At 42.4% G+C, this 16415-nt stretch overlaps 1 protein-coding gene and 1 long non-coding RNA gene across 7 annotated transcripts in view; one reads left to right on the plus strand and one right to left on the minus strand.

Moving 5' to 3' along the window:
* LOC144462709 (uncharacterized) overlaps positions 1-8608 on the minus strand; it is a 67489-nt gene extending 58881 nt beyond the window's left edge. Inside the window, exon 1 of the long non-coding RNA XR_013490923.1 lies at positions 8417-8608. This is a non-coding gene — a long non-coding RNA (uncharacterized LOC144462709). The remainder of the gene's footprint in view (positions 1-8416) is intronic.
* LOC117259087 (Na(+)/H(+) exchange regulatory cofactor NHE-RF3-like) overlaps positions 1-16415 on the plus strand; it is a 267423-nt gene that overhangs the window by 206542 nt on the left and 44466 nt on the right. For all 6 annotated transcript variants that reach the window (XM_078166828.1, XM_078166826.1, XM_078166827.1 and 3 more), the window contains one exon: positions 16184-16316. In XM_078166828.1, the coding sequence (XP_078022954.1) occupies positions 16184-16316 (133 nt within the window). The remainder of the gene's footprint in view (positions 1-16183; positions 16317-16415) is intronic.

The following is a 16415-nucleotide window of genomic DNA, read 5'->3' on the forward strand; positions in this document are numbered from 1 at the left end:
TCTCAACATTCCACGCAATACACACCCATTATAAATTCTGAGAAGGGCTGAAAATTTCATGATTTTTAAACAGCTGGTGTAGAAAAACTAAAAGAGATATGGAAAATATGAATCAGTCACTGAAAGTCGATGGCAATGTCAACATTTCAGAGTTGGAATGGAGTTTCTACGTGAATGTATGAGTTCGTGAAGTGTGGGTGAAGATGAGTGAGTTTGAAGGATTTTCTCATTGACTTCCATTATAACCAAGTTTCAGAAAACGCTGAATATTTTGGAAAGTTTGAATGGGATTGAAAAGTTGAATCATATGTAAAAAGTCAAGGAATTGCTGAATATTTTCCAGTTTGAATGGAGTTTCTAGCTGAAAGTATGAATCCGTAGTTACCGTTTGAAATTTTGTGATTTTTGAAGATTCCGTAATTCATTTTCAATGGAGAAAACGGTGGCGCCCCCTATGTGCCAATCTCAAAATCTTTTTTTGGGTGTGTTCTTGGTCCCCTTCTGATGATATTTACCCAGTTTTGTGACGATCGGAAAAACGGTTAACATTTTACAGCCAATATTCGCTAAGCCCCGCCCTTTCCAAGGACACTTTGCTTGACGGCAGCCGTGTTTTTCGTCCGATCTTGCTCATTTATAATAGAAATGAGTGTCTCGGTCCCCCGATGCCTCATACCAAGTTTGGTGTTGATAGCACAAATATTTCAAAAGCTTATTCATTTTACTGTTTTTAACATTATTAAAATTAGCAAAAAATTCTGTAAGGGTGGCATTCATGGTGCAAGAGGCTTTTTTGTAGAGGACTATCAGGAGGATGTGTGTGTAAAATTTCAAGTCAATAGCACTTGTGGTGCGGCAGGCAGAGCCTTTCAAGCTTTACACTCTATGTTATAGCGCCCCCATAAGGCCGATTGGGACCAAATTTTTTGAGCAGTATTTGGATGTCATTTATAGTCCATGTACCACGTTTCATGTCCCTAGGTCCTTCCAGCTGGTCATAAATTAATAAAACGCAAATTATGACGGTTAATGATGAATAGGCCACGCCCACTTTCACCTATCAACATGGCACTCAAGATATGAGTTAATAGCCACCCCTAGAGCATGCATACCAAATTTGGTGAAATTCCATCCAATGGTCTTTGAGATACAGTTGTGTGGCATTTATAGCGCCCCCTATAGGCTGAGCTCAAAATGCTTTGGTAGGCAGCTTCCAAGTCTCATTGTGGACCTACCCACCAAGTTTGATGATGATAGGTCAAAGGGTGTGGGAGTTATGGCCAATCAATTCTAAGCTCCGCCCACAGCAAAGATTCATTGGTCCGTGGCGGCCATGTTTTTTGACCAATCTGTCAAAATTGTAAAAGTTTATGTCACTTTACTGTTTTTCAAATTATGCAAATTAGCAAAAAATCTAGTCAGACGGAGCTTAATGGTCCCAGAGGCTTTTTTGTAGAGCACATTGAGCTGGACCTGTGTGTCAAATTTCAAGTCAATCAGACTTATGGTGTGAGGGGCGTGGCCTCCCAAAAAAGTCATTTTTAAGCCTTAATTACAGCGCCACCATGTGGCCGACTGGGCTCATATTTTAATAAAAGTTGATGCACATCATTTCCAATCATTGGGCCAAGTTTCAGGTTTCTGGCTTATTCCAGCTCACGGGAATTTGAGCTCAAGCGGCAGACAACAAAAAATAATAATAAATATAGCCGCGAGCGGCAATCTGCGGGTTCTAACCTGTTCCGCCCCAAACCAGCCACCGTGACCCTCACCACCCACCGTGACCCTCATCTGCCGTAGTGCAAGACGTTCCTCACTCTGTCCCTGAAAGCTCCAAGCAATACATACTCTTTCCAAGTCACACATTTCTTGAAATCGGGTTTTCAGCTAGCCTACATGCTAATAACATTTGTGGTATACTTTCACATAGAGACTCCATTTGAACATCAAAACATAAATTGAAATTTTACCTATTGATGCGTATTTCAAAGTTTCAATAGGTATTTTAATGTTTACCTTAAGTATACCTCAAAGCCACTTCTCTGTTTTCCCACTATCCTCTTGCTCCACCCTTCTTCACATATTTCAACAAGTCACAGTCTGCCAGCCTCTCCCTGTTCTCTACCAATCTGTCATTAGCTGTCAAATTTCTCTCTCTGCTGTCATCCAGCTGTCATTTCAGCAAAACTCCCAGCCCACCTCCACCCCTGCACCACCTCCATCAAGATACAGACTGTCTTAATCTGGATCTTCAACCCAGAAGTTCCCTCATCCGGTGACCTCAAGATTCCCTACCTTCCCCAGTGTCTAGGCCGGGGGGTGGGGGTAACTTCTTCAGTTGCAAGTTTCTCATCCACAGATCAGTTTACTCAGCTGGTCTCCTCCCCATGGTCTAAGTGGCAAATTATCAAACCATTCTAAATATATTCACGTGACCTCAAAAGTCACATAACTATAGCAACATGTGCACATGCAGGCTTTTTTATTCAAACATGACATAATAGCTTCATTTGCATGAAGTGGTATTATGTGGTAGTGAGGGTCCGTGTACCTTTTGATAGTTTGATATTTTGTTTTCAAAATAAAACGGATTTACGGAAATACGGCCGTTTTCCCGTTATTCCGTTTTGAGACACAAAACGAAATAACGGAAGTGCTTCCATTTTCCCGTTTTCTCTTTCAAAACCAAATTATGGAAAAACCAAATTGAAACGAGACCCAGATGCATTAGCTAGGTACAAATAGGATAGGCCCAGTACTCTATGTCATTGTTTTCTCTCTGCTCAATTCCTACAACATTGCTTTTTGTGTTTATCTTTCTTAACCCCACCTGAACAACCACTAGTCTATAAAAATGTTATGTAATGTTTTATGTTTCCAAATCAAATGAAATCAAAATGATAGTATGCCTGTTTACCATATTGTTCAACCAGGTGAAGTTCCAAAAACATAGGCTAATCTGTGGCATTTTACTAAATCTAAAATAGGCCTACATGTGCCGCCCTCTTCAAGGCTAAAAAATGTCCTGACATCATGTTTGTTTCACTTATGTTGTAGGATGGGAAGTCATCAAATATTAGCAAAACTCACAGAGTGAGAGAGACCTGCAATGTCTGTTTGTCAGTCTGTCAGACTGTCCTGGCCATAATAGTATTAAACTTAAAATCTGCACCATATCATTAATGATTAACAAGACTGAGTAACTACATTGGAGTTGGAACCCAGGATCAACTGTGTGAACATACAAGGAGTTATACATGTAAGCAGAAAGGAGAGTGGAGAGAAACATGATGTAAAGAGAAAGCTTGGGTAAATGACATGCAGTAATCATTTCATCCATCGCTGCTTACTTGGGTGACATGCATAAGATTTGTCTACTTCTCATGAGAATTGTGTCATATAACACACGCGGCCTGCGTCTAGGACACAATGCAGCGGATAAGGCACGGCGACTTGTTGTTGACAAACTCCTTGAGGAAACTGACATTCTTTGTCTACAAGAAACTTTTCTTGCTAAACAGGACCTGGACAAGCTTAACTCTGTTCATAGTAACTTCCATGGGGTGGGGGAGTCAACCACAGATTTGAGCTTGGGGTTGGTTCAAGGCAGAATACCTGGAGGTGTGGCCATTATGTGGCATAAAAAATATGACCCTCTGATCAGTGTGATTAGATTGAGAGTAGACTGGTGTGTTGCAATAAAAGTTTCTTATAATGGTAATGTTCTTATCATTTTGAATGTTTACACACCTTATGAATGTTCCAGTAACGAGGACGAATATCTTCAAAAGCTTGCTTTTATTGGCTCTTTTATTGAGGAAAATGAATGTACCCGTATTTATGTAATGGGTGATTTGAATGCAGATATCTCTGATAGGAAGTCTGTGTTTGGCCAATACCTAGTTGAATTTTGTCATGATAATAAGCTCTTGTTAACAAGTAAGATCCATTTGCCAACAGATAGCTATACATATGTCAGTGAGGCTTGGAATACAACATCCTGGCTAGATCATTGTGTAAGCACAGCTGATGCCCATGAATGTGTGGATAAAGTTGAGATTTTGTATGGGTTTGCAACAATGGACCACATGCCTGTCTCCATTATGCTCAATGTAGAAAACCTACCTACAATGACCACGGATGATAATCAGGTTAATCATGGTGGGAAAATTGAGTGGGCTAAACTCTCAGAGAACGACCTGCTACATTATCATGACTTGACTGAGAAGACCATAGGTAACATTGAAATTCCATATGATGCTATAATGTGTGATAATTTCAACTGTGGTATGCCAAATCACAAAGAAGAGCTACGTGTACTATATGACAGAATTGTGCAGGGTCTGAATGAGGCTAGTAAACCACTCATTCAGAGAAAAGCAAAGAAGTACAGCTTCAGGCCAGGCTGGAATGAGTATGTGGATGAACTCCACCAGCAAGCCAGAGAAACTTTTAAAAATTGGGTTATCGCTGGTAAATCAAGGCATGGACCTGAGAGTGAAATTAAAAAGAAAGCTGTTGCTAGGTTCAAATATGCAATTGGGAAATTGGCTTTAAACAAATCCTGTGGCCTTCATCTGATCTCTGCAGAGCATTTGAAATTTTCATGAATGAAATTTTCATTTTCAAGAATGAATGAATGAGTGAATGAATGAACTAGAAAATTTCACATGAAATTTTGAGTGTGCCTGATGCTCGCTGCCAACTAGTATCCCCATACCAATACGCTAATTATTAATAGCAGTAAATGTATTACTGTGTGTCTGTGTGTGTGTGCATGCCTGAATGTGTGTATGTTCACGTGCTGTCGCCGCGTTTGTGTATGTGTGAGTCTGTTTGTCTGTCTGTGTGTATGTCCACTTACAGATAGAAAAAACAGCTTAACTTAACAGCTAAAAAAGACTGCAGTCTAAAATGTCCAAGATGGACACAGAAAGACAGAGACAGACAGACCCAGACAGGCAGACTGACACATATGTAATTACCTCTGTATGATGAGGCTTTAACTGCAAAGAAGTCAGGTTGCTGAAATATTCAAATTTGACTGTGCTGTGACACACAGACGATTGGCCGAACGGCTGGAGTTGATTCAGCCAATCACCAGTTGGCAATGGCACAGTCAAATTTAAATACACCAAGAAAAGGCAGAAACTGAGCCAAAAGTTCCTCTCAAACTCCAACTGTTTAATGAAAAACCGTAAGTGCTACAGCTACAAAAAGCACACCGTGAGCGAGAGGACAGGATGCGGATCACAAAGGTGTAAATTTCATTTCTGTGGTGTGAAAAATGAGGCCAGAGCCATGATGGACATAAGTGGAATGGTCTGCTTTCTTCCAGAAATTTGGGCTCTCACTTAACATGGGAGTGAATGGGGCAGTTGGTTGGACTTGTTGTCCTTTTAGACCACCTGCAGCCAAAACCCTAAATCCATTTTCTTCAGCGGTCGCACCTCTGCGACCGCAACGGCTTTTCCTACAATTTGGTGTACAATTTGTGTATGTAGAGTGAACGATGTGGCCGCACCAGCGAGTTTAAGAGAAAATTTCTTGATGATTTCAGAGGTGCTGTGCACTCTAGCGATGACATCACCCACTCTAACTCTCAACATTCCACGCAATACACACCCATTATAAATTCTGAGAAGGGCTGAAAATTTCATGATTTTTAAACAGCTGGTGTAGAAAAACTAAAAGAGATATGGAAAATATGAATCAGTCACTGAAAGTCGATGGCAATGTCAACATTTCAGAGTTGGAATGGAGTTTCTACGTGAATGTATGAGTTCGTGAAGTGTGGGTGAAGATGAGTGAGTTTGAAGGATTTTCTCATTGACTTCCATTATAACCAAGTTTCAGAAAACGCTGAATATTTTGGAAAGTTTGAATGGGATTGAAAAGTTGAATCATATGTAAAAAGTCAAGGAATTGCTGAATATTTTCCAGTTTGAATGGAGTTTCTAGCTGAAAGTATGAATCCGTAGTTACCGTTTGAAATTTTGTGATTTTTGAAGATTCCGTAATTCATTTTCAATGGAGAAAACGGTGGCGCCCCCTATGTGCCAATCTCAAAATCTTTTTTTGGGTGTGTTCTTGGTCCCCTTCTGATGATATTTACCCAGTTTTGTGACGATCGGAAAAACGGTTAACATTTTACAGCCAATATTCGCTAAGCCCCGCCCTTTCCAAGGACACTTTGCTTGACGGCAGCCGTGTTTTTCGTCCGATCTTGCTCATTTATAATAGAAATGAGTGTCTCGGTCCCCCGATGCCTCATACCAAGTTTGGTGTTGATAGCACAAATATTTCAAAAGCTTATTCATTTTACTGTTTTTAACATTATTAAAATTAGCAAAAAATTCTGTAAGGGTGGCATTCATGGTGCAAGAGGCTTTTTTGTAGAGGACTATCAGGAGGATGTGTGTGTAAAATTTCAAGTCAATAGCACTTGTGGTGCGGCAGGCAGAGCCTTTCAAGCTTTACACTCTATGTTATAGCGCCCCCATAAGGCCGATTGGGACCAAATTTTTTGAGCAGTATTTGGATGTCATTTATAGTCCATGTACCACGTTTCATGTCCCTAGGTCCTTCCAGCTGGTCATAAATTAATAAAACGCAAATTATGACGGTTAATGATGAATAGGCCACGCCCACTTTCACCTATCAACATGGCACTCAAGATATGAGTTAATAGCCACCCCTAGAGCATGCATACCAAATTTGGTGAAATTCCATCCAATGGTCTTTGAGATACAGTTGTGTGGCATTTATAGCGCCCCCTATAGGCTGAGCTCAAAATGCTTTGGTAGGCAGCTTCCAAGTCTCATTGTGGACCTACCCACCAAGTTTGATGATGATAGGTCAAAGGGTGTGGGAGTTATGGCCAATCAATTCTAAGCTCCGCCCACAGCAAAGATTCATTGGTCCGTGGCGGCCATGTTTTTTGACCAATCTGGCTCATTTATAATAGAAATGTGTCTTATCATCCCCCAAAGCCGTGTACCAAATTTGGTGTTGATGGAGTCAAAATTGTAAAAGTTTATGTCACTTTACTGTTTTTCAAATTATGCAAATTAGCAAAAAATCTAGTCAGACGGAGCTTAATGGTCCCAGAGGCTTTTTTGTAGAGCACATTGAGCTGGACCTGTGTGTCAAATTTCAAGTCAATCAGACTTATGGTGTGAGGGGCGTGGCCTCCCAAAAAAGTCATTTTTAAGCCTTAATTACAGCGCCACCATGTGGCCGACTGGGCTCATATTTTAATAAAAGTTGATGCACATCATTTCCAATCATTGGGCCAAGTTTCAGGTTTCTGGCTTATTCCAGCTCACGGGAATTTGAGCTCAAGCGGCAGACAACAAAAAATAATAATAATAATAATAATAATAATAAACCGCTACAATCTTAGAAGGGTTCTACCCCTTCAGGGTTAGAACCCTAATAATAATAATAATAATAAACCGGTACAATCTTAGAAGGATTATACCCCTTCGGGGTTAGAACCCTAATAATAAACCGGTACAATCTTAGAAGGGTTCTACCCCTTCGGGGTTAGAACCCTAATAATAATAATAATAATAATGATAATATTAAACCGGTACAATCTTAGAAGGGTTCTACCCCTTCGGGGTTAGAACCCTAATAATAATAATAATAAACCGGTACAATCTTAGAAGGGTTCTACCCCTTCGTGGTTAGAACCCTAATAATAATAAACCGGTACAATCTTAGAAGGGTTCTACCCCTTCGGGGTTAGAACCCTAATAATAATAATAATAATAATAATAATAATAATAATAATAATAATAATAAACCGGTACAATCTTAGAAGGGTTCTACCCCTTCGGGGTTAGAACCCTAATAATAATAATAATAAACCGGTACAATCTTAGAAGGGTTCTACCCCTTTGGGGTTAGAACCCTAATTAAGTGACATTACAACACATGAAGCAAATACTCTGAATTACTTTCTTTAGTAAACCACTGGGTGGAGTGACACAGTGCGCACCTGAGACCAGAGTCCTGCAGGGGTCCAATTTTCAAGATCCGCCCCACCCCGACCCGGGGACGTACAAAACCGCACCCGAACCGCAAACCTGCACATCAGGCCAATTAGTACCGCAACCCGGTCCGACCCGTTGAAACATGACCCGCAGCCCGACCTGTAACCCGGATTAAAGTAATCATTCTGGGTCATATTGGCTGAATATTGAACAGCATATCGCCACAGTTAAGGTGCCAGTGAGTAAACAACGACCTGAATGAAGCAGCTCTCACAATAAAAACCTGACTTCAGCTCCATCATCAACCCTCTGTGTTCTTCTCCCATACAAGTGTAAAAGCACTCGTTTGTTACGTTTAATGCTTTTAAACTTTTAATCTATGTGAAGGAACTTTACATGTGTAATAACAGACTTACTTTCTGTCCAGAGCGACGTTCAGCAGTTACGAGCCGTCACATGTTTTTAGAATCCATCGAGGAGAGAAGTAATCCATCAGGGAAACACTTCAGAAACATTATAAAGTGATAGTTGTACGTTTTATCCACTTATTTCTCAAATACCTAAATAATTATTTACTGTTTTGGAAGCGGCGCTTGTTAGACGGTGGCAGCCATGTTGATTATCTCGTCCAATCACAAATTGTGTTATTAGATGGTGAAACGCGTGGAAAACAGCTGAACCAATGACCGTTGCGAAATAGCGGAAGCGATCCTCAAAGAGTAAATAATGACCAAGACAGTTATCTGTAGTTTACCGAACGAACTAAAAAGATTAGTTTGATGTGTTTATCTAAAACCCGCGATCCGACCCGCATGTTATTTTTTCCACCCAGATCCGAACCCGGGAAAATTTTTTTTTTTAAAAAACCACCCGCAAATCAGCTGTCAGCTGGATGTGCCAGAAAGTTTGAGAAAAGTTTACTGAGTGTTGTAAATCATGGTTTACACATGTATTGTAAAAGGTTGCGGTAACAAGCCGAAGACATGGAGCAGAGTGAAGTTTCACGTAGTACCAACCAAAAATACGGACAGGATGAAACAATGGCTATTTGTGCTGGACATCGACCCCAACACGCCTGTGGAAATGGTCCGGAAAATGTTAGTTTGCTCCAACCATTTTTTACCGGAGGACTACAGTGAAAGGATGGAGCCCAGAAGCTCAGGAATGGTTCAAACGCTTTTCTTAAAAGATACTGCCATACCATCTGTCGGCATCACAAAACGAGCAGACATGGTAAGTGATCGTTCTGTATTTTGCTCAGCAATCTCTCTGCTGTAACGTTACCTCCATGTTGAGTAATATTAGCCTACAACCCAAGCATGGTAAATAAGGCTAAAATGCAAATGTTGTTGTGGTTATGTTATGGATAAGTGCTTACCCAGAGCATATAGTGAAGTGACTGGCATTACTTCTCATTGTTGGGAATAAACAGACTGCTAGTGAACATTTTATGTTGTTGTTCCCTCAGGAGTTGTAGTAATTTATGAGTGTGGAGTTAGCATGTTCTCCCCGTGTTCCGGTGATTATTTTGAGGCGTACCCTCATCCCATCCTACCATCAACATATGTATGTAACATACAGTCACTGGCCACTTTGTTAGGTACACCTGTGTAATCTAATGCACTCCAGTAGAACGGCTATACCGTGATTTTTTCCCCAAAGCTTATAGTAAGCTTAAGTTAGAGTAACTGCACTAAACATACGCTGTTTGAAATCACTCTGCCCAGCAAGTACTGTATGTCTGGAATGTAGTTCCGGCTGTGCATTTGGCTTCAAACCAACTCTGTCTCGTAATATTACATTAGTGAATATTACAGTGAATGTGTAAGCTACAAGTTGTCCACAAGAGCGTTTTGGAGTCATTTGATGGTGTATTTGATTAGTTTTGAGGGAGAGAGGGGGCCGTACCGTTCACCTCCATTTTGTGCACTGAGCAGCAGGCAGCTCCGCCCCACCAATCTCAGAACAACAGGCACTGATAATTAAAGGTAATGTACCTACCTATTTGACTATAGGGATTACGGCAATAGGCGAATTTGCCAAAATGTCGATTATCCCTTTAAGCTTGGTACTTACCAGCTGTAGAGATCGACCGGGGATGATGATCCGAAGAAAGGAGTGTCCACAGCAAACTGCAACAACCTCTCACCGGCGGAGCGTTAGCTTGTCGCAGCCTTCGGAGGGCAAGCAGCTCACAACTCCGACAAAGTTGTCGCAAGGCTACCCGCGATGAACAGCAGTGAGCAGTCATTAACTTAGCTTTAGCTAGAGCTCAGTAACGTGAAGTCTACCTGCAAAAGCAAGAAGATGAACAGGAAAAGGTCCTCTGATGTCACCGGGAGATATAGGTTAGTTGGGGTCATCAGGGGTCACAGGTGACTTTGTTGGTTTAGATACTCGACCTGCACATGCGCAAGATGGAGACATTCAGTGCTTAAAGTAAGGCTCATTTAGAAAAAACATTCCAACTTTTGACATTTCTCATATTATTTTTTTTTTATGGATTACACAAAACTCATCTATTTCTGACATGATGAATGTGATCATTCTTATAGGTAAATATCATATTCTGTTATTGGTTTGTAAATGATTCCGATAGATAGATAGATCGATAGATCGATAAGATAGATAGATAGATGCAACTTTATTGATCCCGAAGGAAATTTAACAGTGATCAGCTGCTCACACACACATAACCATACATCAATAGAAGAAATCCAATAAATAGGTTAGTAAAATAAAATAATTAAAAATGTGACATTAAAAATCCATAAAAATCCATAAAGTGCTGTAGTGCTGTTATTCACAGTCAGTCAGTCAATCAGTGCCCCTCATCATCTCCCTCCCTCCCCCCTCCCTGCCAGAGAGTTGTGCAGTCTAATTGGACAGGGGACAAAAGACTTGCTACATCATGCTATGATGGCTGTGTCATCCAAGAATTTCTGCATGTGACAGAACTCAGAATTATGGTGGAAATCAGCAGTGTATAGAGTGAAGAGGTTGGGGGGGACAGCACAGTCCCTTGTGGGGCTCCTGTACTGCAAGTCAGGGTGCTGGATACATTACCACACATCCTGACAAACTGTGGTCTGTCTGTAAGATAGTCAGTAATCCAGGTCAAGGTCAAGGTCAAATTTATTTATATAGCACATTTAAAACATCCGAGGTTTGCCAAAGTGCTGTACAATCTAGAAAGCACTAAAGTATTAAAATACAACTATAGAAATAGAAAAATACAGTATTAGAGCACACAGTACATATAAATATTAAGAGTAACAATAGAAAACAAAATAAAGTGCACAATAGGCACAAAATTCGATAAAAACAGTCCATACATCGGCAATGTTCGGCTCAACATGCGTCAAATGCTAACGAGAAAAGATGGGTCTTCAGCAACAACTTAAATATCTCAAGAGTCTGGGCAGATCTAATATACGGTGGTAAGCTGTTCCACAATTTTGGGGCAGCCACCGCGAAGGCTCGGTCGCCTTTAGTTTTGAGCCTAGATATCGGGACATCTAGAAGCAACTCATTTGATGACCTCAGTGCTCTAGCTGGTGTGTGAACATGGATGAGTTCAACTAAGTACTGGAGGGCCAGACCATTCAATATCTTAAAAACAAACATCAAAATCTTAAAGTCAATCCTGTAGTGGACAGGAAGCCAATGCAAAGAGGCCAGAACCGGTGTGATGTGGTCACGTTTTTTCGTGCTGGTCAAAAGGCGAGCAGCAGCATTTTGCACTAGCTGCAGACGCCGCAAAAAACGTTTATCTAAGCCCACATACAGAGAGTTGCAGTAATCAAGCCTAGACGTAATGAAAGCATTGGTTAACTCTCTCCAAGTCTTTGGGTGAGAGATAGGGCTTTACTTTGGCGAGCAGGCGAAGCTGAAAGAAAGCACCTTTGACCACAGAACCAATTTGCCTGTCAAACTTAAAAGCACTATCAAAAGTGACACCAAGGCTTTTAATAAAAGAACAGTTTTTGGAAGCCAAGGGGCCCAGAGCACCAGCAGAGTCATTTACACATTCCGGATATCCAAATACAATAACCTCAGTCTTATTATCATTTAGATTCAGGAAATTTAGGCCCATCCAAGTTTTTATGTCATTAAGACAAGCTAACAGAGGCTGCAGAGAGTCCTTACATTTTAATTTTAAAGGAAGGTACACTTGGACATCATCTGCAAAGCAATGAAAAGAAACATTATGCTTACGAAGAATGGAACCTAGGGGCAGCATATATAAAGAAAACAATAAAGGGCCCAAAATGGAACCTTGGGGAACCCCACAGGTAAGAGGGGCCACATTTGAGGAGAATTCACCCAGATGGACAGAGAAACTCCTGTCGGTTAGGTACGACTGTAGCAACTTGAGGGCAGCACCTTTAATGCCTACACAGTGATCTAGGCGTGATAAGAGGGTCCTATGATCAACAGTATCAAAGGCAGCCGTCAAATCTAAGGTCACCAGGATAGCGGCACATCCTGAGTCCACAGTTAAGACAAGATCATTAAACACTCTTAAAAGAGCAGTTTCAGTACTGTGACCAGACCTAAAACCAGATTGAAACTTCTCATAGATATCATTTTGTACTAAAAATAATTGCAACTGTACAACAATTACTTTCTCTAACACTTTGGACAGGAAGGGTAATTTGGAGATGGGCCTGAAGTTGGAGAGAACAGAGGGGTCCAGGCTGGGCTTTTTAATGAGTGGCTGCACTATAGCATGTTTAAAAGGGGCAGGAAAACACCCTGAACTAAAACAGTTATGAATCAGAACAAGAATAAAAGATCCAACTGAATCAAAAACCTCTTTAAGAAGGTGCGAGGGAATACTGTCTGAGAGGCAGTTTGTGGGTCACATCCCACTAACTATATCTGACAGAGAGGACAGTGATATAGGCTCAAACTGGTCAAAAACAGCTGGGCACATGGGAGGGTCAGAGGGATCAGGCTCAGCAAGACAAGGTACAGAATGAAGAGCAGAGATTTTCTCGACAAAAAAGTTGAGGAAATCATTACAGAGAGCAGGAGTTGGAACAATGGGAGCAGTATCATGTGGGTTAACAAGAGAATCTAAAACATTAAACAGAACCTTTGGTTTATCAATGTTGTTTGAGACAAGGTGCGAGATGTAAGCGATTTTAGCAGCTTTCACTGCTTTCTGATACTCCAATAAGCAATCCCGTAGAATCCCAACGGAGACATGCAACTTGTCCTTCTTCCACCTTCTCTCAGCACGCCTACAAGAGCGTCTGAGAGCACGTATAGAGTCATTTATCCATGGTTCAGAAATTGCCTTAGGGCGTTTGATGCTTAAGGGAGCGATGGCGTCCAAAATGCTAGTGCATGTGGAGTTAAAAAGAGCAACAAGCTCTTCAGCACTAAGGGCACCATACCCCTCCACAGTAGAATGCATATAACCATTAAAAGCTATAGAAAATTGCAACGTAGTGCTGGAATTTGTAGCACGAAAACAGCGTGCAGGTGGACAAGCAGCGACAACAGAGCAGGGGACAGTAGCAGAAAATATAACAGGAAAGTGATCAGAAATACAAGCACTATTACAAATTTCACAAGTGGTTTCGCAGCACACATGAACGTTCAAGTCACCGGAAATTAAGAAGTGATCAAAATCCACCATAATTCCTGGCAGAAAGTTTTCAAAATCCTGAATAAAATTCTTATTGTATTTGGGTGGACGATATACCACCGCACACAGCAAGGGAGGAGAGGAATTCAGTTTAAAAAGCTGCAGCTCAAAGCTGGAGTAAGTGACAGATGGTATCTGCTGACAGTGAAAGCTGGATTTGAAAACACAGGCTAGCCCTCCACCCTTGCCGGTGGTCCGAGGGGAGCTGAGAAATGTACAGTCAGGAGGGAGAAGTTCTGAAAACGGTGTGGACTCACCAGTATGCAGCCAGGTTTCCGTCACGAACATAAAATCCAACTTACGGGAGGTGAAAAAGTCATTCAGCAAGAAGGTCTTGTTAGCTAGGGATCTAGCATTGATCAAGGCCATCCTCAAGGTAACGTTAGGAGTCATGCTGGTCGAGGCACGTCTTAGCGGGCGAAGGTTTGTGTGGACAACGCCGCCTCTGGGCACACGCAGCTGCCCAGGAAGAGACACCGACATCAGGCCACACTGGGCAGGGGCCGCCAACGATCCATGGGAGACAGCGAGCGGAACCGGTGTTGTCGTCCGGCCTGCAGAAGCAGAGCTCAATGGCGAAGTAGCAGGAGCAGCATCCATCGGCGTGCCAGACGGCATCATCAGGCCAGGAACAGCAGCAGCGAGAGGGCTGGGAATGACAATCCGTAACCACGGTCCTCTGAGCTGTATTGAACGTCTGACGGCAGAAGAGTAGCAAAATCCACTACGAAGGAGGCGAGGATCAGCCACACAGGACAGCGACAGATAGGCCTTGACTTTCACCAATACACCACCGCACTTACCCCGTCTTCTCCGACGTTTTTTGCGGGGAGGGGCGCAAGGTGAGCGGCGCAGGTAAGATGGAATATCTGCCAGCAAAGGAGGGAGGCTTGCAGTCTGGTCTCCCAATTCATGCTTTAACAGCGTTAGCAACGTGTCAGAGACTCGAATGTTGAGAAGAGCTTGGCGATCATAAGCAAATAGAGCCGAGACATCCCAGCAGCAGACACATAGGAACAGAGCAATAACAAACAATAAACTGAGTAGAGGTGACCGACGGCCTGCCAAACATACTGGCGCCATCTTGGATCTCAGCCAGGTCACAAGATGTGGCTCCACTTCCATGTTGGTCAGTTTTTCCTGCAACAGGGATGGCTGAATGGTATAAAATGCGCTCGAGAAATCGAAGAAAAGAGTCCTCACAGCGCAGCCACCTCCATCCAGATAGGAGAGAGTCCAGTGGAGAAGATACAGGACAGCATCCTCCACCCCTATCTTTTCCCTGTATGCAAATTGAAGTGGGTCCTGTGCATTTTGTACTTGCGGCTTAAGACAGTGTAGTACTAGCCTCTCCAAGGACTTCATTACCTGTGAGGTGAGGGCAACTGGCCTAAAGTCGTTGGGGGTCACTGGGGTGCCTTTTTTTGGGAACAGGGATGATGCAAGATGTTTTCCAGATCGATGGGACTCTACCCAGACGCAGGCTCAAATTGAAAACCTGCTGGAGAGGGTCCCCTAGCTCATCAGTGCAGACTTTTAGCAACCTGGGGCACACCCTGTCTGGGCCAGCTGCTTTCCTGACGTTCAGTCTCTTCAGCACTCCTCTCACCTGATGTGCAGTGATGTGAGGGGGTTGGGGGGCTGATATGGGAGAAGAGGAGGGGGGGCAGAAACCCTGGCGTGAGGATGGGGAGGGGTCAGATGGTAGAGGGGGACAGGGAGAAGAAGGGCTAGAAGGGGACAGAGAGACAGAGGGTCCCACTGGTGGATGGGAGGAGAGGTGAGATAGGGGGGAGGGTTTGGGGGGGCGATAATCATCCAGCAGTTGATGGTCTGGTGCAGATGGTGCAGGTGAGGCTGGAGTTAGGGAGGAGATGGCAGGCATAGAGTCAAACCTGTTGAAGAAGGTGTTTAGTTCATTTGCTTTCTCTATGGTTCCCCCAGTTGTTCCAGCCTCCTTTTTCATCCTCATAATTGCAATGTATCTATACTTCACATACAGTATCTGGTAGCAGGAAAGCTCTCTGCCTCTGTAAAAAAACAGCAGAGGCGTGTGATTTTCTTAGCTTAGAGCACTACTGAAATGCTACACTCTTTGTCTGCTGAAATTAAAGGAACTGTCTTGAGTGGCAGCAGTCAGCACAAGCTTCCATGTGGCTGCCTACTGGAGATTTGCACTCTACTAAGTGCACTTTTTTAGTTGCACCTCTATTTGGCAAAAGTTTGAAAAACAATTATGTACAGCTTCATTTTAATAGAATATAATGAGATTGTTGAGCTCATCAAAGACAGTATATCTCCTCTTATGCTAAACTTTGACAAGTTCTGTTGTGTCAGAGAAACTGGAAACAGAGTGGATCATGGCTGCACAAAAGTTGCACTTGTTCCAGACTTTAATGTCATGTACACTTAATTGAATTGTTTAAGATAAACACAATACTTAAATATGAGAGAACAATTTATCTGTATGTTACTGTGATTCATTCTTCCATGAGTTCAATCCTGTCATGTTTCTCTTCTCCAGGCAGTGTCTACTGGTATGGACCTGCAGACTCTAGCCAAAGCCTCCAAAGGGGACTGCTGGTCCCGACCCAGACTGTGTCACATCAGCAGACACCTGGAGCATGGCCTGGGGATGACCATTGTCCCAGTCCAAGGTACCAATACATTGCTGTCATTGCCTGACAGAGTATTAACAACTCATTTACAGCTTCTCCGAAGACAGTACACACAGAGATGCTCTGAGCTTGAAGCTA

The sequence above is a fragment of the Epinephelus lanceolatus genome, chromosome 4, assembly GCF_041903045.1.
Source record: "Epinephelus lanceolatus isolate andai-2023 chromosome 4, ASM4190304v1, whole genome shotgun sequence".
Classification (NCBI taxonomy): Eukaryota; Metazoa; Chordata; class Actinopteri; order Perciformes; family Serranidae; genus Epinephelus; species Epinephelus lanceolatus.